At 42.2% G+C, this 25,000-nt stretch overlaps 2 protein-coding genes across 2 annotated transcripts in view; one reads left to right on the top strand and one right to left on the bottom strand.

The window, feature by feature from the left end:
- aff1 (AF4/FMR2 family, member 1) overlaps positions 1-4,773 on the top strand; it is a 44,258-nt gene extending 39,485 nt beyond the window's left edge. Inside the window, exons 16-19 of the mRNA XM_058415037.1 lie at positions 382-475; positions 566-606; positions 704-894; positions 1,494-4,773. Coding sequence (XP_058271020.1) covers positions 382-475; positions 566-606; positions 704-894; positions 1,494-1,627 — 460 coding nt within the window. The 3' untranslated portion in view covers positions 1,628-4,773. The remainder of the gene's footprint in view (positions 1-381; positions 476-565; positions 607-703; positions 895-1,493) is intronic.
- Positions 4,774-5,268: 495 nt separating this feature from the next.
- LOC131368801 (macrophage mannose receptor 1) overlaps positions 5,269-25,000 on the bottom strand; it is a 32,166-nt gene continuing 12,434 nt past the window's right edge. The window contains exons 18-50 of the mRNA XM_058414939.1: positions 23,395-23,505; positions 23,119-23,151; positions 22,616-22,750; positions 22,382-22,528; positions 21,916-22,050; positions 21,312-21,466; positions 20,456-20,606; positions 19,997-20,051; positions 19,813-19,879; positions 19,239-19,372; positions 18,616-18,659; positions 18,340-18,513; positions 17,974-18,128; positions 16,970-17,083; positions 16,727-16,842; positions 16,482-16,633; positions 16,200-16,405; positions 15,874-16,048; positions 15,503-15,724; positions 14,964-15,133; positions 13,901-13,971; positions 13,697-13,797; positions 13,452-13,571; positions 12,569-12,712; positions 12,182-12,336; positions 11,781-11,880; positions 11,464-11,696; positions 10,660-10,852; positions 10,289-10,540; positions 8,818-8,994; positions 7,689-7,736; positions 5,974-6,119; positions 5,269-5,747 (exon numbers count right to left, since the gene is read on the bottom strand). Coding sequence (XP_058270922.1) covers positions 5,703-5,747; positions 5,974-6,119; positions 7,689-7,736; positions 8,818-8,994; positions 10,289-10,540; positions 10,660-10,852; positions 11,464-11,696; positions 11,781-11,880; positions 12,182-12,336; positions 12,569-12,712; positions 13,452-13,571; positions 13,697-13,797; positions 13,901-13,971; positions 14,964-15,133; positions 15,503-15,724; positions 15,874-16,048; positions 16,200-16,405; positions 16,482-16,633; positions 16,727-16,842; positions 16,970-17,083; positions 17,974-18,128; positions 18,340-18,513; positions 18,616-18,659; positions 19,239-19,372; positions 19,813-19,879; positions 19,997-20,051; positions 20,456-20,606; positions 21,312-21,466; positions 21,916-22,050; positions 22,382-22,528; positions 22,616-22,750; positions 23,119-23,151; positions 23,395-23,505 — 4,436 coding nt within the window. The 3' untranslated portion in view covers positions 5,269-5,702. The remainder of the gene's footprint in view (positions 5,748-5,973; positions 6,120-7,688; positions 7,737-8,817; positions 8,995-10,288; positions 10,541-10,659; positions 10,853-11,463; positions 11,697-11,780; positions 11,881-12,181; positions 12,337-12,568; positions 12,713-13,451; positions 13,572-13,696; positions 13,798-13,900; positions 13,972-14,963; positions 15,134-15,502; positions 15,725-15,873; positions 16,049-16,199; positions 16,406-16,481; positions 16,634-16,726; positions 16,843-16,969; positions 17,084-17,973; positions 18,129-18,339; positions 18,514-18,615; positions 18,660-19,238; positions 19,373-19,812; positions 19,880-19,996; positions 20,052-20,455; positions 20,607-21,311; positions 21,467-21,915; positions 22,051-22,381; positions 22,529-22,615; positions 22,751-23,118; positions 23,152-23,394; positions 23,506-25,000) is intronic.

The raw sequence follows: 25,000 nt of genomic DNA, 5'->3' as shown, positions 1-25,000 counted from the left end.
CGTGCGTGTGTGCGTGCGTGTGTGCGTGCGTGTGTGTGCGTGTGTGTGCGTGTGTGCGTGCGTGTGTGTGTGCGTGTGCGTGCGTGTGTGCGTGCGTGTGTGCGTGCGTGTGTGTGCGTGTGTGTGCGCGTGTGTGTGCGTGTGTGTGTGCGTGTGCGTGCGTGTGTGCGTGCGTGTGTGCGTGCGTGTGTGCGTGCGTGTGTGCGTGCGTGTGTGCGTGCGTGCGTGCGTGCGTGCGTGTGTGCGTGCGTGTGTGCGTGCGTGTGTGTGCGTGTGCGTGTGCGTGTGCGTGTGTGCGTGCGTGCGTGTGTGCGTGCGTGTGTGCGTGCGTGTGTGCGTGCGTGTGTGCGTGCGTGTGTGCGTGCGTGTGTGTTGTTGCAGTATGCGATGTCAGTCCCTCCTGCAGATGGCGATGTTTCGCTGTAAACGAGAATCAGCGCTGAAGTATTCTCGCACACTGAACGATTATTTCAAGGTAAATCCTCACTGTTATACATCTCTCTCTCTCTCTCTCTCTCTCTCTCTCTCACACACACACATCTTTCTGATCTGTTTGTGTTTCCAGAGCTCTAAGACCATGCAGGCTCCTTCCCCCTGCATCTCCAAGTAAGTCCCGCCCTCCCGTTTCCTGTCTGTGACATCACTGCCATGTTTTAACGCTCTGATCATTTATTATTGATATTTCCCTCCGTCTGTCCCCCAGGGGCTCGTCCCCGATGTCCCCGATGCCGTCTCCGGCAAGTTCGGTCGTCTCCAATCCCGGCGGCGGCAGCACTGTGTCCATTCCTCAGCCTATCCAGCAGATGGCGTCGTCCTACATCAACATCACCGCTCTCTTCCTCATCGCTCATGAGACGTGGGAGCAGGCCGAGGAGCTGGCACGCACACGCACCGGTACGCGCAGGACACGCATGGGGTCAAAGGTCACGAGCGCTGAATGATAGTAAAATTCTCAGAGCGATAAGTGACCTTAACCCGATAACGTTTGGCCATGCCCACTCTTAATAGAGGAGAAAATCAGTCACATGACCAACGTTCACCCCATTCAACAATCAGCAGTAAATGTCTGAAAGAAGGAAGGAAAAAGAAATGAGGGGAGAAATAAGGAAAGGAAGCAGAGAAGGATGGAAAGATGGAAGGAAAGAAATGAGGGTGGAATGAAGGAGGGAAGGAAGAACAAGGAAGAAAGGGAGGGGAAAAAGTCAAATTAGAAAAATAGAAAGAAGAGGAAAAATAAATAAAGAAAGGAAGGAAAGAAAGAAAAGAAAGAAAAATGAAAAATACAGAAAGAAATGGAAAGAATTGGAAAACTAGATGATTTTGTGAGTTTCAGCCTTTTCCACTAGAGGGTGGTGTTGCACCATTTCTCAGTGTAAACTTGTCTTTTGTCGTGTTTTTGTTCTGTTTTGTGTTTTGCTCATTTCACTTTTCTCCTGACCGTGTGTGTGTGTGTGTGTGTGTGTGTGTGTGTGTGTGTGTGTGTGCGCGCTCAGGTCTGTTAAGTGATCTGGACAAGGTGCTCGGCTGCCTGAGTTTGACCTCCAGCATGACCGCTCTGGTGCGTTACACTCGCCAAGGCCTCCACTGGCTAAGACTGGACACTTCAAATCCTCGCAGCGGCCCGTGAGCTTTTGTGTGCGTGAGTGTGTGTGTGTGTGTGCGTGAGTGTGTGTGTGTGTGCGTGAGTGTGTGTGTGAGGTAAAACGGGCATCTTTTTAATTCTTTTTTGTTCCGCTTTGTGGAGGAAGAAAGTCTTCTTTTTTGTTCTTGCACTTCGTTCTGAAAGAAAGTGGACGCGAGTGGACGCAGAGGTGTCGGAGGAGCACATGATGCTGACGTCTCCTCACAACGGAGAAGAAATCACTGGAATATCACACACACACACACACACACACACAGAGAGAGAGAGAGCGTCTGCGACTTCACCTCTGGTCTTTCCCATCACCGTTGTAACGGACAGACGGAATGGACGAAGGACAGGAAGTCCACACTACATGCTGAAACTTTGCACTCGTTTCCTCTTATCATGTGACTCGTTAATTTAAACCCCACGTTTTTCATATCTACTGTGGAAAACCTAAAAAACTGTGATTTCGCCATTATTTATTTCCTCTATACGATCATCATCATCATTATTATTATTATTATTATTATTATTATTATTATTATTATTATTACTTATTATTAGTAATATATTGATAATGAATCTTATTTTTTTCCTCTTTGGAGACATGAACATTTTTTTTCCCACCCTGACCTTCCCCGAGGCTTCCACCTGACACCAAACGAACGAATGAATTTTTTTCAGGTTATTTTTGTTCCCGTGACGGAGCCCTGAAGGACGCCTTTATCTCTCGCGCTTCACGTTTTTTTATTTCCACGCCCGCAGTGAAGATATGAAATATAAAGCCACTGTTTATTTTTATTATTATTTTCCTTCAAATTTCAAATCAGTTGTAATTCTACACAATGAAATTCTACCTCAAGAGCACACCAGAGGCAGAGGAACAATTCACACACACACACACACACACACACACACAGCTTTTAGTAGAGAAAACACTCGTGCCTTAATAGTGAAATCTACAAGAGGAAGAGAAGAGCAGGTGACGTGACGGCTCTGTGTGATGATAATGATAGCAGTTTTGTTGTTTTTTTAATGGTATCAGACTCCGGATGCGTGTTCGAGTTTTCACGGAGCGTAAAAATGCACTTTTTCTGGTAGGAAATTCCAAAATACGGCTCAAACGCCAAACTGGAAAATGGGCGACGTGATTTTGTATCCAGATTGAGATTGCAAAGGTGCCAATACTTATGATTTAGCTGTAGCATTTGATCACTTTGGACCTGTTGCTATGGCAACACGTGAGGCGACCGAAACTGACCGAAGGGGAAAGGACCCGGGACGGGAAAGACGTGATCGTTTCTGGTTACGTTTTCTTTCATAAATAAATAACTAAAGGGCCTGATTATTATCATCATCATCATCATCATCATCATCCTCAGCGTTTATCATTCAGTCTGTTCCCAAAGCGTCGTCTCGTCTCGTCCAGTCACACAGCCCTCAGGTCATTTTTATTACCCCCCCAGTGCATTAATTTCTGTCTCCTGATTTTCAGGTCACGTGACCTCGGGTCAGACGTCTCCCTGAGCGCTCGTTAGTGAGGGTTCATTAATTCAGAGCTCAGAACCTTTAATGAAGGAGACGGATTTCGGAAAACTCCACTAGATCTTATAGAACATTATCATTATTATTATTGTTATTATTTATTATTATTATTATTATTATTTTTTTTTACAAAAAGCTTTGTTGAACCGTTCGCCAACAAACAAAGCCATCGGCCACTAATTTTTTGCGTTGTCACATTTCCCACCATTTTCTTTAAAATAAATAAATAAATAAGGGCGCCACTTTCAGGTGTGATCCGTTCCATTTCCTTAGTTTCCATGGTGACGGTACATTCCAGCAAGGTTACCTTTCCACTTTATGTTTGAGGCACCGAGTCGAGAAAACAAAAACAAAGCCAGCCAATCAGAAAAGAGCCACAGAGTAAATCAAAGTGTTATTTATGACATTTTTATTTTTTTTTTAACTACAGGAGAAAGTGCAATCGAAAATTTTTGTCCACGATTCAGCGATTCCACGATTTGTTCCCCCCCCAAACAACCAACCAATAAACACACAGCAGATAAACGCAGGCTGGATTTAGAGCAATAACACTTCATGGGTTTAACAGTGTGTGTGTGTGTGTGTGTGTGTCTGTGTGTTTCCTCCCTTCCTCATGTCCACAGTTCAACTCGAGTGCCATGAAAAGTGTTTCCCAAACCAGCTCCACACACACACACACACACACACACACACACACACACACACAAGGTGTGTTTTGGCTTTTTATTTTATTTTTTTTCCTTCCTGAGATTCCCAGTGGGATTCCTGTAATCTGGAAAAACTTTGTAAAATAAATAAATAAATAAATAAATAAAAAATCGCTGAGATTTAAAAGGGCTGCACATGAAATCAGAAAAGGAAAAAAAAAAGTATTATTTGTATTTATTTTATTCTGACGATCAGCGAAAGGAACGCTACGACTCTTTATCCTGTATGATCATGTTACACCACTGCTTTTCTTTTCCTTTCTATTTCTTCCACAAAAAAACACAAAACCAAACAAAACCCACCTCTTTACTCGTTTTTAAGACGCATTTCACACCGTCGTATTCGTTTTGTTCGGTTTTCTTTCGTCTCTTGCACACTAAACGAAAAGGTCCTAGGTGTGGTTTTCCGCCTCGTTTGACTCTTCTCTATTAAAAATAAACAAAAAAAGTTTGCTTTCTGTTTGTTTTTGTTCCTGATCACGTGCTTCTTGAGGTTTTGTTCAGCAGAACGAAACGTGTTCTTTCTTCCCAAAGCAAACGAAAAGGAAAAAAGCAAACAAACAAACGAACACTTTCCAGATGAAAATCGTTTGCGCAGGAATGGTTTTGTAATTTTTTTGCCTTGTGGGACGTTTGTAAATAATGTCATGTGTCCAGCGCTGTAGAAAAGAACGGCAATGAAATGAGGTTTTTGTTTCTTTTTCTTTAACTTGCTAAAAAGAAAAAAGAGAGAGAGAGATTTTTTTTCTTTCCGAAGCTGTTCATGCAGATGTTTGTAGCTTGTGTGGAGAAGCCAGGGGTCGAGTCGGGTCATCGGTTCCTCTCTAACCACTGACCACTGCTCTGATTTTTGTCTGATCATTCACAGGCAATAAAGTTTTGGGGAAAATATCCAAATGTGTTGTTTCTGTGTGTGTTTTTCTTTGAAAATAAAAACAGATAAATTCATTTCTTTAAGGACATGAAAACAGACAAATTTCTTTTTTTGTATTTTAAGGACATAAAAACAAATTCAATTTTTGTTTTTTTAAAGACATGAAAACAGGCAGAAATTCCTTTTTTTAAGGACATAAAAACAGAAATTAAATTTTTGTTTTTTAAGATCCTAGACAAATTCAATTTTTTGTTTTTTTAAGGACATGAAAACATTAATTTTTTTGTTTTTTAAGGACATGAAAACACAGAAATTTAATTTTTTTTTGTTTTTTAGGACATGAAAACAGACAAATTAAATTTTTTGTTTTTTAAGGACATAAAAACAGAAATTCATTTTTTTAAAGGACAAAAACAAACTAATTCAATTTTTGTTTTTTTAAGGACATCATAACAGAAATTCATTTTTTTTAAGATCAGAAAAATAGAGAGAAATTCCTTTTTTGTCTTTTAAGGACATGAAAACAGAGAAATTAAATTTTTGGGGGGTTTTTTAAGATCATAAGGACAGAAATTTAATTTTTTGTTTTTTTTAAGGACATAAATACAGAGAAATTTATTTTTTTGTTTTTTTTTAAGGACATAAAAACAGAAATAAAATTTTTGGGTTTTTTTAAGATCATAAAAACTTGCTTCCTTTTTTTTTTTTTAATCTTTGCATTTCCAGTGCAAGGATAAAAAGGTGTAAACTGTACAAACATTTGATGCATTAGTAAACATTTTGCTTTTTTTTTTTTAAATTATTTTTGATTTTATATTGAATAAAATCTGTAATAAAAATTAGCTTGCAAAAAAAAACCCCAACATTTTAACTCTAAAACATTACGATTTGATTTCGTCTCTGAAGTTTAGCTGCTTCCTGTACAACCGTTAGCCACGCCCACTCCGCCACTTCATGTGTCCGACTCTCCGGCGAAGTTCGGGTTGTTGAAGGCGGGCTGGAAAAAAAATGAAAAAGAAGATTGTCAGGAAGAATCCTGTTCTGATGATGGAGGAAAATAATCAACCCCATCGTCTCAGAGTCAGAAATGTTTTTGTGCTAGTTTCAGGTCTCTTTGTTGTTGTTGAGATGGAATTAAACTGGAGATGGAAATGCTGAGATTTGGCAACCCTGATTGTGTTTATTCTGGTGGGTGTGTCCAGGAAGCCAGAGGTGAGACTCACCACGTCCACGTGATTTGTTCTCCTGCTCGGGAGATCAACGCTGCTCAGCTTCACGCCTTTCACCCTGAAGAGGTAGTACAAGATGCCCAGGATGACCAGCACAGCTACCAGAGCACCGATTACACCGCCGGCGACCGATCCTGCGTCTGACACACACACACACACACACACACACACACACTTTACTCAGTTCATCACGTCATTTGTGCATTTGTAAATTTCTTTATTCTGTCTCTGATACACAAGTGTAGTTTGCATCGTCGGCCATTAGCTACACGAGCAAAATACTCTATATTCTAACAGTGTGGTCATTCTTCCTCTACAGCTCTCTTACTTTTTTTTTGAGGCTTAAAGGTTTACAGTTTGGAGATCATAGATTTTTTTTCTGGAACAAAAGCTTTCTTGGTGGTAGACGTGGAAATGTCTGATGGATTCTGTAAGTATTTATATAAACACCGGTCAGCCATAACACTCTGACCAGTGAGAGGTGAAGTGAATCAGACTGAGTATCTCCTCATCATGGCACCTGTTAGTGGGTGGGATATATCAGGCAGCAAGTCAACATTTTGTCCTTAAAGTTGATGTGTTAGCAGCTGCATGGCTTGTTTTCAACCTGCCTAAGTTCTCCCACACCACCCCACTGCTGCCTTCCCTCCACTGGCTTCCAGTAGCTACACGCATCAGATTCAAAACACTGACCCTTGCCTACAAAGCCAAGAATGGACCAGCACCATCTTACCTCAAAGATCTTATTACTCCTCACACTGCACCTCACTCCCTCAGATCCACAAGCACTGCATGACTGGTCCCACCATCTCTCAGGGTAAGAGGTATTCATCTAGACTATTCTCTGTTCTGACACTGAGGTGGTGGAATGAACTTCCTCTAGATGTCCGTACAGTCGAGTCACTGACCATCTTCAAACAATGACTGAAGACCTACCTCTTCCTGAAGCCCTTAAACTAGCTCTTATCGTTCCCTGTTTTTATGTATTGTTATATGTTTATGTTTAAAAACCCACACTAACTCAATTTTAGGCTAATGGTATCCCGAGTCTGTGACCTATGGAACCAGTGTTAATACATTTCACTGACAGAGACTTAAAGCACTTTTGTACGTCACTCTGGATAAGAGCGTCTGCCAAATGCCAGAAATGTAAATGTAAATGTAAGGCCGGCCCGTGTGATCCGATCCAACAGACGAGCTACTGTTACTCAAACTGCTGAAGAAGTTAATGCTGGTTCTGATAGAAAGGGGTCAGAATACACAGTGCAGGACGGGTCAGGGCTGTTCTGGCAGTGAAAGAGGGACCAACACCAATATTAGGCAGGTGGTCATAATGTTATGCCTGGTCAGTGTAGATTATATTTCGGGCATTTTGGCAGACGCCTTTATCCAGAGTGACTTATCTCATTTTATACACCTGAGGATTAAGGGCCTTACTCAGGGGCCCAGCAGTGGCAGCTTGGTGGATCTGGGATTCAAACTTATAACCTTCTGGTCAGTCCAACACCTTAACCACTGAGCCACCACATCCCCCAAGTCTCAAGTGGTTTTTTTCTGTTATTTCCTCTGGTTCTATTAATCCACTGATTGGTGTTTTTCGTGATTACTGGATCTTATTCTACATCGCTTTGGAAGACGTTTCCAGAAACAGTGAGGTTGTGAATTTTTACAATTTTGGAGGCTAAAAAATAAAAGAAGAAGAAACTCACCATGGATCGGAGAGACGGTGGTAGTACTCGAGTGACCTGTGGAGTAATCTGCAAAGGGGAAAGAGAACAAAAAGTTCTGGTGAGTACGGTCCTGTGTACAGTTCTGTGTATGGTTCTGTGTAGGACAGGGTTCTGCAGCTCTACAGGTTCTGTGTATGGTTCTGTATATGATTCTGTGTAGGACAGGGTTCTGCAGCTCTACAGGTTCTGTGTATGGTTCTATGTAGGACAGGGTTCTGCAGCTCTACAGGTTCTGTGTATGGTTCTGTATATGATTCTGTGTAGGACAGGGTTCTGCAGCTCTACAGGTTCTGTGTATGGTTCTGTATATGATTCTGTGTAGGACAGGGTTCTGCAGCTCTACAGGTTCTGTGTATGGTTCTATGTAGGACAGGGTTCTGCAGCTCTACAGGTTCTGTGTATGGTTCTGTATATGATTCTGTGTAGGACAGGGTTCTGCAGCTCTACAGGTTCTGTGTATGGTTCTATGTAGGACAGGGTTCTGCAGCTCTACAAGTTCTGTGTATGGTTCTATGTAGGACAGGGTTCTGCAGCTCTACAGGTTCTGTGTATGGTTCTGTATATGATTCTGTGTAGGACAGGGTTCTGCAGCTCTACAGGTTCTGTGTATGGTTCTGTATATGATTCTGTGTAGGACAGGGTTCTGCAGCTCTACAAGTTCTGTGTATGGTTCTATGTAGGACAGGGTTCTGCAGCTCTACAGGTTCTGTGTATGGTTCTGTATATGATTCTGTGTAGGACAGGGTTCTGCAGCTCTACAAGTTCTGTGTATGGATCTGTATCTGGTTCTGTGTACAGTTCTGTGTATGGTTCTGTATAGGACAGGGTTCTGCAGCTCTACAGGTTCTGTGTATGGTTCTGTATAGGACAGGGTTCTGCAGCCCTACAGGTTCTGTGTATGGTTCTGTGTAGGACAGGGTTCTGCAACTCTACAAGTTCTGTGTATGGATCTGTATATGATTCTGTGTAGGACAGGGTTCTGCAGCTCTACAAATTCTGTGTATGGATCTGTATCTGGTTCTGTGTACAGTTCTGTGTATGGTTCTGTATAGGACAGGGTTCTGCAGCTCTACAGGTTCTGTGTAATTGGACTGAAAGCAAGTCTCACGCTGGCGGCGTTTGCAGACGAAGGCTCTCTTCTCGAAGCAGCTGTTGGCCTTCCATTTTCCGTCCTTGTACATTTCCACGCAGTCCTGACGGTTCCCGTCGTGTCCGCCGCCGTTCGGTTCATCCTGAGCCCAGTTGGTGAAGCCCAGAGCGGTCAGGTCGGTCCAGGCCCAACCATCTGAAACACATTTACACACGTTCATCACTCTGATGTGGAAATAACCCGATGATCTCACTGACTCACGCTGGATCTCTGACCAAACACTGAACATCTCATTAATAATCACATTCTATTTCCCCTGAATGGTGTAAGATTTAAATTTGAGATAATTCTCTAGAAATGGAATCATATTTAAAACATTACATTAAAATCTAACACTTCTCCAAGAAAAAATGACTCCGCCCACATCTGCATCATTCCGTACTCTAAAGTTTTAACTCCACCCACATATCTGTGATTTCCATCATTTAAGCTTACACTAGGTGCGTTTACATGGACACTTTTTAATCAGATCGGACTGAATTCAATCAGATTGACGAATCCGATCGCAGCGTTTACATGAACGCAGTATAATCAGATTGTTATGCGCGTTTACATGACACATGATTAGAATCGGATTAGATCTTTTGACATGCGCACAGTCCATGAAAACATCCGTATGTCATACGTCATTCGTATCAACATCCGTACGTCATACGCCATTGCACATGCGCAGAACTTTCCAGGAACATATTCCATCCGATTAAGTGTTTACACGTCCTCTCGATTGGACTAAAAATGGTTTAAACCACCCCTTACCAACTGATTGAAATTTTAATCAGATGTGGCAAATTCCATCCGATTGACGTGTTTACATGACACTTTTTTAATCTGATTGTGCTTCTAATCCTGTTACGATCGGATTACAAGTGTCCATGTAAACGCACCTACTGTTTTAACTAACTCCACCCACATCAGTGTTTAATCTGACTCCGCCCACATCTGTCATTTCACACATTAAAAGTTTAACTGTCTCCACCCACACCAGCTCTAAATCTCATGTTTAGCTCCACCAACATTTGCATACCTCCACCTACTTCAAGAATTAAACTGACCCAGAGTCCGACCACAAATGCATCACTCCTCTTACTTTAAAAATTAAATTGACTCTCTGACTCCACCCACATATTCCACTCTGACTTCAAAGTGGATTCTTTGGCTCCACCCACATCTACATCACTCATTTTACTTTTAAGGTTAAACTGACTCTCTGGCTCCACCCACATATGTTTCACTCTTCTTATTTCAAGCGGTAACCTGAGTCCCTGACTCCACCTATGTCTGTATCACTTCTTTCACTTTCAATATGAAATTGACCACATCTGTTTTCCTTCCCTGCAACAGGACATTTGATATTTCTAGTAAAGTTTTTCAGGAAAAAAACAGCAGCTGGATGGATGGTTATTGGGTGTCATGCAGGTGAGCAGCGTACACGAGGCGTCTCTGGTGAGTCCGATCCATAAGTAGTTGTTTCTGGTGTTGTTGGTGTTGGTGAGGAACTCCACCTCGGCTCTGCTGTGTACCGATGCCAAGTCGCTTCCTGAGATCATCTGGCAGTAGTGTCGTGCCTCGGGCCAGGAGCGACCCTCCTTCTCGTTATATATGATGTAGCAGTAACTTCCATACGGCTGCCAGAACGGCAAACACTCGCCGTCCCCTGGAGGCGGGGTCGGAGGAGGCGGCTCTGGATGAAGAGAAAAGAATCTAGTTGACATCATTGCGGTATACGAGCAATGAAAACACTTCGGAAGATAACGCTAGCTACCTAGCATGATATTCAAATTTTTCAGCCAGTATGTTTACCGTGTGAGATCTTGCAGAGGTACGGCTTAGCGACTTTACAGTCCGTGTCATTCCACGTGCCCTGGATGAAGTGCGAACGCCCATGCATGCTCACACAGCCCTCTTCTTTGTGATTGGTCGGTTCTCCCGGACCCCAGTGTGTGTAGAACACCGGCCAGCCGTCTGACCAGCGGTATGTCCCCTCGTCTTCCTCCTGCAGACAACGAAGCCGTTGTTCAGCCCCGAGTTCGTCTGACGCACCAAAACCTCAGCCTTAATTATACTAAAGACCTAAATATCTGATACAGTCACGTGACCACCTTAGAGCCACACCCACTCTGTGCTAGACAATGATTGCCATAGGTCACATTCTTTCCATTTACAGCGCATTATTTCCGTTTATAGTTTCTATAGTAATGACTCGTACAGAGAGCAGTCTGTTTATAGTCTCACATTTTTGTAAGGAGTCTCCAGTGTCAGTGCTTTATAACAATCAGAGGCTAAATTTAAGACTTGTCCTGGCGATGGAGTAACTGTTTATAGAATAGGAAATAACTTCTTTCACGTTTTTGATGTTCCGCAATTTTAAAAGTAACTACAGACCTGATAAAAAACACGACATGTGACTCTTTAATTAAAAAAATAACAAACAATCACTAACCTGGTGTTAGTTAGTGAACCTAGCTAATATTACTAACTAGCTGATATTGTCTACTGAGAAAATAGAAAAATGTATGTTGTTTCTTATATCAAGAAAAATCGGATGATATTTAGCGGATGATATTTTAAAAATTAGCATTTTTAAAAATGAAAGTCTGTGTGTACTTTGCGCCTGAGACCGATCCAGGTGTCATGTCTGTCCTGCTGCAGCACCGCTGAGATGAAGGCCTGCTCGTAGCTCATGTCCACGCTAGCCAGGTTTCCTCCTTCCTTCACACAAGCGGCCTGCGCCTCGTCCCACGGCTTCGGCTCCGTCACCAGCTTGTAGCAGTTCTTATACCAGGAGACGTAGCCTGAGTGACAGGGGTTGACCAGGGGAGGAGGAGGAAGACTGCTGGCTGTGGAAATAATAAAATACATGCAAGCGTGTAGCTAGGCAGCTAAAGTCAAAATGGAAAAAAAGCAGAAGGAAAAAAACTCACATTTCTTCTTGTAGCACACCCAACTTCTTCTCTCATCACAGTTCTCGTCATTCCAGCGACCTGCCACTAGGTGGCTATGAGTCACGGACACGCAGTGCTCCTAGAAACGAAGCCAGAGGTCAGCTTTAATATTCACAAAAGTATTCTTCTTCTTCATGTTCTTCTTCTTTTTTTCTGTTTTTGTGTAACAGGGTTGTACCTTCATAATGTATAAAATAAATAATAATAAATAAATAAAAATCTCCTGTTGCTTGTTGAAGAGATGAAGCGTAAGAGCGATGCTTTTCCAGCGTGTAACTACGTTTTCTACAACAACTTTGCTAATCGCTAATCTGCTACGTTCACGCAAAAAGGGACGTTGTGTACAATTTTTACGATTGTCAAATAAAACAAAACTTCACCTCTCCGTTGTTGTTGTTGGGTTCTTTATCAGCCCAGTTGGTGAACAGGACGGGACTCACGCCATCATTCCAAGCGAATTTCCCCTCGTGAAGCCGATCGGACAAACCGATCCACGCCGCGTGGCTGGCGTCTCTCAGATAACTAGCCACGAATTCTGCAGAGCGACACGGTCACACGTCAGACATCAGCATACAGTTATGCAGGATAGCGGAACGTCAGACATTACGAGTCGTTGTTGCTATAGTAACGTATATAAATGTATTGTGTCTGCTATTCTAGACAATTAATCAACAACCTCTGACCAATCGGAAAGCAGGATTCTAGAGGTATTGTTTTATTCTAATGGATATGGTGAAGATTCGGAGCAGGGAAGCTCGCACACTTGCCGTTCTCGTTGATGTCGTCGATCACAGCCAGGTATCCATCGTGGCGACTGCACCAGTCTCGTGCGAACGTCCAGTTAGCTCTTTCCTCGTGGTTCTCGTGCGTCCCTTTGATCATGTAGCACTTGTTATGGAAACGCAGCCATCCTGAAAAAACAAAAACATCTGGATCACAACATCCAGGTGTCTACAGTAAATGATACCGCGATTATTGAGATCATGTAACACGGAACATCACGTCCTTCCTTGAAGCGATAAGGACAAGTTTTCCCATGATGTAATTAGTGTCTGAAGATGAACTTTGGTGAACTTTGTTGTTGTTGTTGGTAAATAACTTCCTCAAACCTCTTTCAGGTCTTCAGTGATGTTGCATCCATGTTATAATTTGGGTTACAATCTGAAAAACTTCTCTGTAGCCAAAAAAAACAACCCTGGAAACATTATGATGCAGCCATTTTGGAACAAAATTCAGGACTGGTCATTCCTCTTAGCCCCGCCTTCCAACGTTTGTACACTGAGTTGATATGGATGATAATGTAGCTCCACTTTAAAGTTAAAATATGTAAATACAGACTATAAAACCCCTATTTTTCGACATTTTCTACCGCTTAATTGTAGTTTAGCAATCGTTAGCATGACATGACAGAAAATAAAGACGCCTCAGCTGTGAGGACAGGGTAAACAACACAAACACAGTGTTTTGCTATAGAACTGTTGAACATAACTAGCGAACTAGCTCACCTAGCTTCATTTTATTACATTAGCTACTCCTTTTTAGCCTTGTCAGTATCCAGGCACAGGACCAGGGAAGCATCCTGAAGCTTTTACTGACCTGATGGTCTGATTTTTATGATTAAGGTGTGAACAGATTGCAGGACGACGTTACCTTCAGGGCAGTTTCCTTCCCAGGCAGGGGTAGGAGGCGGGGGAGTGTGATGATCTCCTGGAAGCTTCTTACACATGTAGCCTGCGATGTCTCGGCCACAGTTCACATCGTTCCACGTGCCTGGTGTGTGTGATCAGAACGATGAGGTTATGAACAGATGACCAGATGACCAAACTATGCTAAGCTAGCATGAGACAGCTGATAAATCATGGTAATGGTATTATATGAAACTGAGGTCATTGTACCTGGAGTTCTTAGCATCTGCACACACTGCTCCTCTCCGTCAGCGTTATTGGGTTCTCCCGGAGCCCAGTGCACGTATGTCACCGGAGACCCGTCCACCCAACTGAGTACAGAAACACAGATGTTACCTGAACCATACAGACAGTGACTACACATCTGGAACACACGCTACAGTACACAGAACCCAAAATCCACTACAGACGTACAGGTACTCTCCTTCCACCACCCCGAACATCCGCAAGCCGATCCATGCTGCATCGATCATTCCTGTTCCCACCTGCCACACACACGCAGAGACAATACTGCTCACATAATAATAATAATAATAATAATAATAAAGGAAAAATGACTACTACTAGCATTTATAGTACTACACTACATTTCTAATAATAATTAATTCAATAATCATTTTAAAAAATTACTTATACTACTACTAATAATAATAATAATAATTAATATAATTATTATTATAGAAAAAATTACAAAACAACTAGAATTTATATTACTACTTTACCACTATAAATGTAGTAATATAAATTAAAAAAATTAGTTCTACTACTACTACTGCTAATAATAATGATAATAATAATTATTATAATTATTATATATTTTATAATTTCTTAAACAAATATTATTTCTACTACTTAAAATAAAAATAGTAAATATAAAATATATGCTATATAATAGTAAAATATATAATAAATAGAAAACTAATAAAAGTACTACTACTACTAATATTAATAATAATAGATAAAAATACTTCTACTTCTACTACACTTTTAAAAATTTCATAATAAAATTTAAATGTAAGACTTCTATTACTACTAAAAAACAGTAATTATATTTAAAAAACTAATATTATTATTATTATAGTATTTTAACAAATATTTCTACTACTTATAATAAAAATAGTAAATATAAAAAACTAATAATATACTATAATAATAATAATAAAAAGAAGAAGAAGAAGAAATATTACTGCTACAGTTATAAGCATAATTTAAAATACTACTACTAATAATAATATTAATGTACAGCACATCAGAAACAGAACAGTTCTCATTATATTTCTGTATAACTTATAGGTCAATAATAAAAATACAGATATTAATTATGCTACATGAACTTCCTCTCAGTGTGTTACACTGCTCTTTGATGCTGCATGAGGAGCAGTTGGAAAACTTAAGAAGTAAATCTGGAAAAGTATTAAATGTATGATCACATGATCTCTCTCTACCCTTTAACTTTAAGAGAAAGTTGTGACCCTACCATGGACACCACAAAGGTCTGCTCCTGCTGGTCCAGGATGGAGACGAGCTGAGCTTTCTCTGCGTAGCACCTGCTCAAAGCCATGTGGAAGTCCACTATATCCGTGTCATTGTAGTAATAACAGATGCCGTTGTTCTTCCTCCAGCCGGGATTGTCCCCGCAGTCATGGGCTGCAAAAGTGGAGGAGATCAAACATCTGACATGTTCTTATTACTCTTACAGAGGTGGCTGAAGGAAGCCTTTTCTCACAAAAAACATCAACTAAACCACCCCAGACCATGTAATAACACCAAAAGTACACCATCCTGACGGTCTAGGGTCTGGTAGTGGCAGCATCATGCTTTAACTGCTTTTAGGGTTGAGGGAATCTTGACTAGCTAGAAATTCCAGTCAGGTATTTAGGTGTCTGCTAATGAGCCAGAGATGAAGACAGTTGAGTTTCACCTTTTGGTATGATAGCGATCCAAAGCTGGAGCTGATTTGCATTAAAATGTGACTATAAAGTATGTTATTCTATTTTATTATAAAGGTGTGGTCACCTGGTACAGGTGGAGGAGTTATTGGGGGGATGAGGGGTGTCTTGCCCTTAGCGATCATGCACACCCAATCCAGATGTGCGTCACAGGTAAGGTCGTTCCAGAAGGCGGTGCCGTTCTCCGTGCTCACCATCTCCACGCAATTCTCCCGACCGCCGTGATCGTTTGGCTCGCCGTCGGCCCAGTTGGTGTGAGTGACGGGAGAGCCATCGCTCCAGTGGTAACCTGCCATTATAATTGCTGGGTATTTAATTCAATTCAATACAATGCTGATAGCGGACCTCATCTCTACTTAAGGAGAGTGATCCAGTGGCGGTTAACCGACCTGGTTAAGGTTGAATAATGAAGGTTGAAAGGTGTAGGATGTGACGCACCTCCACTGGTGGGGTCTTGTGTCAGACCGATCCACTGCCTCTTCCCTTTGGTGAATTCGGCTATGAAGATCTCCTCCTCCACATTATGGATGCTGGTGAGGTCGGCTCCTCGGGACAAACAGTCATCTCGAGCCGCAGTCCAGCTTTTCTTGCCTGAATAATCCACAGTAAAGAGCTAATAAGAAAAAGAAAAAAAAATCATCAGGTAAACAATTGCTCTTAAAATTGTCACAAACTGACATCACTATATTTTATATATTCGAGAACTACTCTATTGTTCAAGTTGTCCTTCCCAGCATGCACTGGGGCGTGACGTCATCTCTCACCCTGTAGCACTGCCTGAAGTGTGTCTTGCCAGACCAGCCGTCAGCACACCCGGGGACAGGGGGCGGAGTCGGGGCTTGAGTGGGCGGGGAGATGCCGTCTCTAGGCGATTCGCAGATGAATTGATGAGACTCACCACAGTCCTGGTTTCTCCAGAAACCTGCAATGGGCTTCGTCGTCATGGTGACACAGTCGCCTTTGCTGTCATCTGGTTTAAGAATAGACATTAGAAACTTTTTTATGGCATAATAATGAGATGACGAGCTCATCTGATGACACGTTACCAGGATAGTCTCTGTCCCAGTGGGTGTAGAGGAGCGCAGCGCCGTTGTCCCACTGATAATCCACCCCTCCTAATTCACCCTTCGCTCTCAGACCTACCCACCAGTTCCCCGTGTAACTGCTGAGAAACGCTGTGAAGTGGGCCTGCTCGTACCTGTGGTGCAGACGGCCACGGAAGATCAGCTGACACTGAAAGTATGGCTTTGTAAACGTAAATAAATAAAAATCTGCATGTTAAAAAACTCACACATCCAGTATGTGAAGCAGAGTGCTGCTTTTACTCTCACAGAACACCTTGGCCTCAGCACGGGTCATGGCTGCCTCCTCAAACCAGTAACAAGAGTACTCAAAAGCATCCCAGCCCTACACCCACACACACACACACACACACACACAAACACACACACAAGCAACAGTGCAGAGTTTTGTTGATAAATAAGTATGTATGTAAATAAATACATAAATATTTGGGTCAGCGAGTGTCACAAACCTCAAGGCAGCCGTACACTGTGGGTTTAATGGAGGGCAGAGGGTAATGACCTTTGGGCATCTTACAGATGTAGGTGTTCAGTTCCGTGCAGGTCACATCGTTCCATCGACCCGTCTATAAAAAGAACAGGGCAGAAACAAGTCAGAACAAATAGAACAGGGTCAGAACACATAGAACCAAGTCATTACTCAGTCAGAACAAAGAGAACAGAGACAGAATATACAGAACCGAGTCATTACTGAGTCAGAACAAAGAAAACAGAGACAGAACCGAGTAAGAACAATCAACATAGTCAGAACTGAGTCAGAACAAAGAGAACAGAGTCAAAACATACAGAGCTGAGTCATTACTGGGTCAGAACACTCAGAGGTGGGTCATTAATGAGTCAGAACAAACAGAGCCGAGTCATTACTGAGTCAGAGCAAAGAGAACAGAGACAGAACTGAATCACAGTCAAGGGAACTGGGTCAGAACAAAGAGACAGGGTCAGAACAAACAAGAGAGTCAGAACTGAGTCAAAACAAAGAGAACAGAGTTCGAACATACACAACCGAGTCATTACTGATTCAGAACACACAGAACCGAGTCATTACTGATTCAGAACACACAGAACCGAGTCATTACTGATTCAGAACACACAGAACCGAGTCATTACTGATTCAGAACATACAGAAGCGAGTCATTACTGATTCAGAACACACAGAACCGAGTCATTACTGATTCAGAACACACAGAACCGAGTCATTACTGATTCAGAACATACAGAAGCGAGTCATTACTGATTCAGAACACACAGAACCGAGTCATTACTGATTCAGAACACACAGAACCGAGTCATTACTGATTCAGAACATACAGAAGCGAGTCATTACTGATTCAGAACACACAGAACCGAGTCATTACTGATTCAGAACACACAGAACCGAGTCATTACTGAGTCAGAACAAAGAGAACTGAATCACAACAAACAGAACTAACTCCTTCCTTCCTTCCTGCTCACATACCTGATAGTACATCTCCACACAATCCTCCTTGAAGCCCAGGTGGTTGTTTGGTTCTCCAGGAGCCCAGTAAGTGAACTTCACCTCGTGTTTATCTGACCAGGAGTAGAAGCCTTGAAACTCCAGGTCATTCAGTCCGATCCAGACATCACTGGTGGCTACGGAACGACAGAGGAACGAGTGTGTTAGAAGCTCTGGGTTCTTCTCACTTTATTAAAGCTACACACACACACACACATTTTACTGTGAAAGAAACTCTTGTGAATTTAGTACAAAAGTAATGGCGCCCTCATAATGGACCCATCATCTCAACCCTCATTGTTCCTCCCTTCTTCTATTCCTCCTCCTCTGCTCCTGATCTGTCCGTACCTAAGTAGAGGTAGCTCTGGAGCCAGCTCTGCTCTGTCAGGGACATGATGGAGACGAGCTCAGCGCCGTGCCTCCTGCATGCAGACTGAGCTTCATGCCATGTCCTCTTCTCCATGAAGGGTTTGTAGCAGAACTCGCCAAATTCGTACCAGTCGTTTCCAGAACATCTGAGTTCTGAACAGGAAAACACACATACACACACACACACTCTCAGGTTCTGATGGATCTTACCAAACTCAATAAATTATCAGAAAAAACATTTAAAAATTGTCATACCTCCATCAGCAAACTGGTATGATACATGATAAGATGCACTGTATCTAAAACAAGTGAGAAAAAAACGGATGAGGAAACGACAACACAAGGAACATCTGTATCTTTCTTCTCACAGAACATCTGTACAATTTAACCCTAATAGAGTTTGCAAGAAAAATCAGAATCTTTGCACGAAAAACGTTAACCGAGGTTCTGTTGAGCGGAGTTTTGTTCAGACATAACAGTAATGCGTCAAAGAGAACATAGTCCCACCCACTTGGATTCTATTGGCTAACAAGACACTAGAGAAGGTCCATGAATCCACAGATGATCGAGATAAAGTTTGGTGGAGAATAGAATTGCCCACTGATGTCCTTTCCCCTTTAGTGAACCAGATTCTGGTCTATTCTAAAATATTCAAGTGTCTCCTTTATTGCTGTAGCAAGGAGATAAAATGTTAGCATGCTATTACTGGCATGTTAGCGTGGAATTACAGTTAAAGTCAGACAGCCATGTTGGGAATATCTGTCCATGTATGTGTGAATCTCAGACTTCAGAGTCAAAGGAAAAACATTCATTCACTAAAAGAAGTGATCGTCAGAATGACAACTAGACCACAGGGGAGTGAGTTAAGGCTTGCGTACTGCCTGGAGGTGATGCCGTTCCTGGTGGAGCCGCTGTAGAAGTCCTGTCCGGGAGCTTTGAGGACGGTGCAGTCTCCACCCATCTCATTGAGGATTACACCAGCGTGGATCGCGGCGGCACAGATGGTAGAGTCCTGCGAGGAAACAAGCTCACAATCAGTTCACAAACAAAGGAATGAAAAGAACAAACAAAACTGAGACAGAACCAATAGAACTGAGTCAGAACAAACAGAATTGAGTCAGAACTGAGTCAGAGCAAACTGTTGGACTGACCGAAAAAATATAAGAAACCGATTTTATATGGTAGATGATGATGATTAGTAGCAGAGATTTCACTGGATAAAATGAACTGGTTTAAATGAACTGGTTTAAATGAACTGGTTAATGCAGTCCAGTGCAGCGTAACTGCTCATGTAGTTCGTTTATGATTCCAGCTAGTCACAGCTCTCTGATCGTGGCTTTAACACAGTAAAAGATCACACTGAAATAAATTTCCGGATGAAGAATAACTTTTTGTTTATAATCAGGATGTTAGCTGATGTGTTAGCGTGGAGGTGTGTTGATCTGTTCTCACCCCTCGGTAAGTCATGGTCCCATACACACTGTAGAACACTTCTGCACAACCCGCAGGACAGTGGACACTGAAATCAAACACAGTAAAGATTTATTCTGAAGAAGAAGACGATTAAAAGTAAAGGGTGAAGGGTGAGTGTAAAGTGCGATGAATTCATTAAGGAGGAAAGAAGGAAAGATCTTACGTCAGTCTGTCTACAGAGTGGTCCAGGTCGGGTCTTGTTCCACAGTTAATGGCATCTGTACACACACACACACACACACACACACACAATCTTTTTGTTTCAGGAAGTTTCTCTTCCAATCATTCCCTCCAAAAACTCTTAAAATGCTATAAAAAAAAATATTTAAGAACATCATCATAAAGTGATGGTTTATGTGTTTCCATGGTTACAGCGAGGTCTCTGATTGGTGGCTCTCACTTTAGTAATGTTCCTACAGGAGTGGCAACATCACTGAACATCACCTCAAGATCTCAGAAAGCTTCTAAAATATAACTGATGATTAGATTCGATTAGATTCGATTAGATTAGATAAGAAGTGAGGCTGGGTGAAGTGGAGAGGGTGTGTGTGTGTGTGAGTGTGTGTGTGTGTGTGTGTGTGTGTGTGAGTGTATGTGGTGTTAATGAGGGGCGTTAGCGTACAGTCAGGTGTGCAGCCGAGGATATCGAACCGAAGCCCCGCCTGGTTGTGCCACTCTATTGGAAAGATTCGGATGTACTTCACAGACACGGGGTTCCCGAGAAGCTGAGTAACGGTAGAATCTCTGTCTGCTGTGCCAAAGAACTCTTCTACCTACAACACACACACACGCACATTTATATATGGTCTCAGTTATGCTGCAATATTTCCATATATGGATTCACTGTCATGCTCTCATTTCCATATATGGCTTTAAGGACATGCCCACATTTCTATATGTGGCTTTAAGGACATGCCCACATTTCTATATATGGCTTTAAGGACATGCCCACATTTCTATATGTGGCTTTAAGGACATGCCCACATTTCCATATATGTGGCTTTAAGGACATGCCCACATTTCCATATATGTGGCTTTAAGGACATGCCCACATTTCCATATATGTGGCTTTAAGGACATGCCCACATTTCCATATATGGATCACTGTCATACTCTCATTTCTATACATGGCTTTAGAGACAAATGATCGTTCCTTCACCAGCTTCTATTTTTCTCCTGAAAGTCGATAAGACAAAAAAAAAAGCAGTACAGAGAAACTCCTCCACCCTGAAGATGTTAAAGCACTGAAACTGGAGACTCCTCCCACAGACATAACATCTAAACACCTAATAATCTCCTAATAGAAAACGTTACCATATCAACCATTATACACCATTTTAATCCAGTTTATGTGGAACCAGCTGTTGCCATAGTAACAATAGAGTTATTGTTTATGTGATTTGTCATATTTTAGAGAAAAAGTATAAACAAACACTGCTGATAAATAATATTAAATAATAAATTAATCCATCTCGTACTTTTCCGTCCACTTTGTAGTCAATCCACGAGACTCCGTCCAAGCTGGTCTGGATTTTAAACTTGGTCACCCAGTTATCGGCAGTGGGGCAGCCCTGGATCACCACCCCTGTGATCTTCTTCATCGCATGCAGGCTCACCTGGATCCAGGAGTTACCTGATACACACAGGTAGAAGGTAGAAGGGGTTGAAGGTCACTTGTGGAGGGTGAAGACATCACATGCTTCCTCTGAGAAACGTGACACCTAGCCATTACAAATTGCTGCTCCTGCTGCATCACAGGGCAGCGGAACACACACTCAGTTCTCTTTCTCATACATGAGCTCACGGATTGGCTCGTGCCACTGTGATTGACAGAGGATAAAGAATATGCTCCGCCCACCTGAATAGCTGCCAGACGTGTTAGACCTGAAGAATTTAGTTAGATATACAAGACATACCTATCTATTTATACAATTAATCTATGAACACAGCTTTTGTGTTGCACCAGACAGCCACGCCCCTCACTAAACACTCTTCAGTGTGATCAACGCTACTGGCTAATAAACTGGTATTGGCTAAAAGGTTGAATAATTAAAAAGTGTGAAAGTTTCATATGATACTAACTGGTACTGGAAGGCATCCAGCAGGAGCTTCCTTTGAGTCGAGCGTGTCTGGGCTCCTTTCCAGCCATCGATGAGGAAGCGGAGATCATCGAATCTGTAATGTTGCCATCTTCTACTCCTAGACCTCTCACACACACTGAAATAACACACACACACACACATTAGTATGAAACACACTTCTTCATTCTTTTATACTGAGTCTATCTCAAGGAAACCGGACATTTCAAGGGAACTTATTCGTTACAGGACACCACACACACACACACACACACACTCTAAGAATGTGAAAAATCCAAAAATCATACATCTATCTCAAGAAAACTAGACATGTGAAGGGAACTTATTCATTACAGGACACCACACACACACACACACACACATATATAAAACTGTAAATAAATAATAAACTGGCAGCTCAGTGTAAAAGCTAAGCACTCAGAATCCTCAACTCCGCCCCTAGCACCTACCATTCTGCTCGCAGCTGTACACCACCTCCAGGTATTTGGAAATGGTCGGACACGGGTCGTTATCCAAGAGTGTGAAGAGGAAACAGAACTGATGATTGTCACACTGCTTCCTGACGCGTTCGTACGTTCCCGGGATCTCACAATGATCTGGATCATCAAACACACATTAAACATCTCAATGTACCGAAAGTGATGAACAGATTGAACTCCTGGATACGTGATGTGTGTTCTGACCTAGACTTCCACCCAGGTAGGGGCAGATCTTATCGCTGCGGCGGCCGTAGAAAGCAGACTGGATGTTGATGACGCTGTCTACGGGACAGTGGAGAACCATGGAGGAGCCTTCACATGTGTACGCTGTCAGGTAGCCTGCAGAGAGTGAGAGAGAGAGAGAGAGAGGGAGAGAGACAGACAGAGAAAGAGAAAGAGAGACAGACAGAGAGAGAGAGAGAAAGAGAGATGCAGACAGAGCAAGAGAGAGTGAGACAGACAGAGAGAGAGAGAGAGACAGAGACAGATCAAGAAAGAGACAGACAGAGTGTGAGAGAGAGAGACATAGAGACACAGAGAGACAGAGTAAGAGAGAGACAGACAGTGTGTGTGTGAGAGAGACAGAGAGACAGATAGAGTGTGTGTGTGAGAGAGAGAAAGAAAGAGAGAGAGTGGACATTGTGGTATAGTGTAACATGATGAAACTGTTAATAGCTTGTGTTATTAATCTGCAGTAAATAACGTACCATCATGAGGTGGTGGAGGTTCTGGTGTATTTCCTGTAATATTACACAAGATCTATCAATAAAATATCCTTCAAATAAAATCAAAAACAAAAATGATTTGTGCTTCTCATTTGATATTTTGGTGAATTCTTACAGAATCTATTATATCTGATTGATCATTTGATTGATTGATTATTTTATTAGCATGTTTTAGAATTTATTATCATGGAATTCATGCTATTTATAAGTGAACGATATATGTATAATATAAGAATATTTTAAAATGAATTAAATTACCGCGGCGTTTGCAGATGTAGCCTCGGCGGTACTCGCAGTTGTCGTCGTTCCACAGGCCGTTGTTGATGTAGATGGAGAGGCAGTCCTCACCGTAGTAATTATCCGGGTTCCCTGGAACAAGGACGTGTGATATGATCGAGAGAGACTTGCTTTATACTCTCTCTCTCTCTCTCTCTCTCTCTCTCTCGCAGTGTTACTGTGTTATTACATAATAATTACACAATACTGTAATATAAACAATAATAAAGGAAAATGGTTACAGCTACTAAAATAAATCACTCGTACTGAAATATCTGTCTCTCTCACTGTCTCTCTTTCTCTGTCACTCTCACTGTCTCTCTCTCTGTCTCTCTCTATCTGTTTCTTTCTCTGTCATTCTCACTGTCTCTCTCTCTCTCTCACTGTCTCTCTCTCTCTCTGTCTCACCGTCTGTCTAAATCTGTCACTCTCACTGTCTCTCTCTCTCTCTCTCTCTCTCTCTCACTGTCTCTTTCTTTGTCTCTCTCACTGTCTCTCTCTCTCTTTCTCACCATCTCTCTAAATCTGTCACTCTCACTGTCTCTCTCTCTGTCTCTCTCTCTATCTGTTTCTTTCTCTGTCATTCTCACTGTCTCTCTCTCTCTCTCTCTCTCACTGTCTCTTTCTTTGTCTCTCTCACTGTCTCTCTCTCTCTTTCTCACCATCTCTCTAAATCTGTCACTCTCACTGTCTCTCTCTCTGTCTCTCTCTCTATCTGTTTCTTTCTCTGTCATTCTCACTGTCTCTCTCTCTCTCTCTCTCTCTCTCTCTCTCACTGTCTCTTTCTTTGTCTCTCTCACTGTCTCTCTCTCTCTTTCTCACCATCTCTCTAAATCTGTCACTCTCACTGTCTCTCTCTCTGTCTCTCTCTCTATCTGTTTCTTTCTCTGTCATTCTCACTGTCTCTCTCTCTCACTGTCTGTCTAAATCTCACTCTCACTGTCTCTCTCTCTCTCTCTCTCTCTCTCTCTCTTACTGTCTCTTTCTTTGTTTCTCTCACTGTCTCTCTCTCTCTTTCTCACCATCTCTCTAAATCTGTCACTCTCACTGTCTCTCTCTCTCTCACTGTCTCTCTCTCTGTCTCTCTCACCGTCTGTCTAAATCTGTCACTCTCACTGTCTCTCTCTCTCTCTCTCTCTCTCTCTCTCTCACTGTCTCTTTCTTTGTCTCTCTCACTGTCTCTCTCTCTCTTTCTCACCATCTCTCTAAATCTGTCACTCTCACTGTCTCTCTCTCTGTCTCTCTCTCTATCTGTTTCTTTCTCTGTCATTCTCACTGTCACTCTCTCTCACTGTCTCTCTCTCTGTCTCTCTCACTGTCTGTCTAAATCTGTCACTCTCACTCTCTCTCTCTCTTACTGTCTCTTTCTTTGTTTCTCTCACTGTCTCTCTCTCTCTTTCTCACCATCTCTCTAAATCTGTCACTCTCACTGTCTCTCTCTCTCTCTTACTGTCTCTTTCTTTGTCTCTCTCACTGTCTCTCTCTCTCTTTCTCACCATCTCTCTAAATCTGTCACTCTCACTGTCTCTCTCTCTCTCTATCTGTCTCTCACTCTCTCTCTCTCTCTCATTGTCTCTCTCTGTCACTC

The sequence above is a fragment of the Hemibagrus wyckioides genome, linkage group LG18 (assembly GCF_019097595.1).
Source record: "Hemibagrus wyckioides isolate EC202008001 linkage group LG18, SWU_Hwy_1.0, whole genome shotgun sequence".
NCBI lineage: Eukaryota > Metazoa > Chordata > Actinopteri > Siluriformes > Bagridae > Hemibagrus > Hemibagrus wyckioides.
The sequence above is the reverse complement of the archived record's forward strand: the minus strand, read 5'-3'. Positions and strand labels throughout refer to the sequence as shown.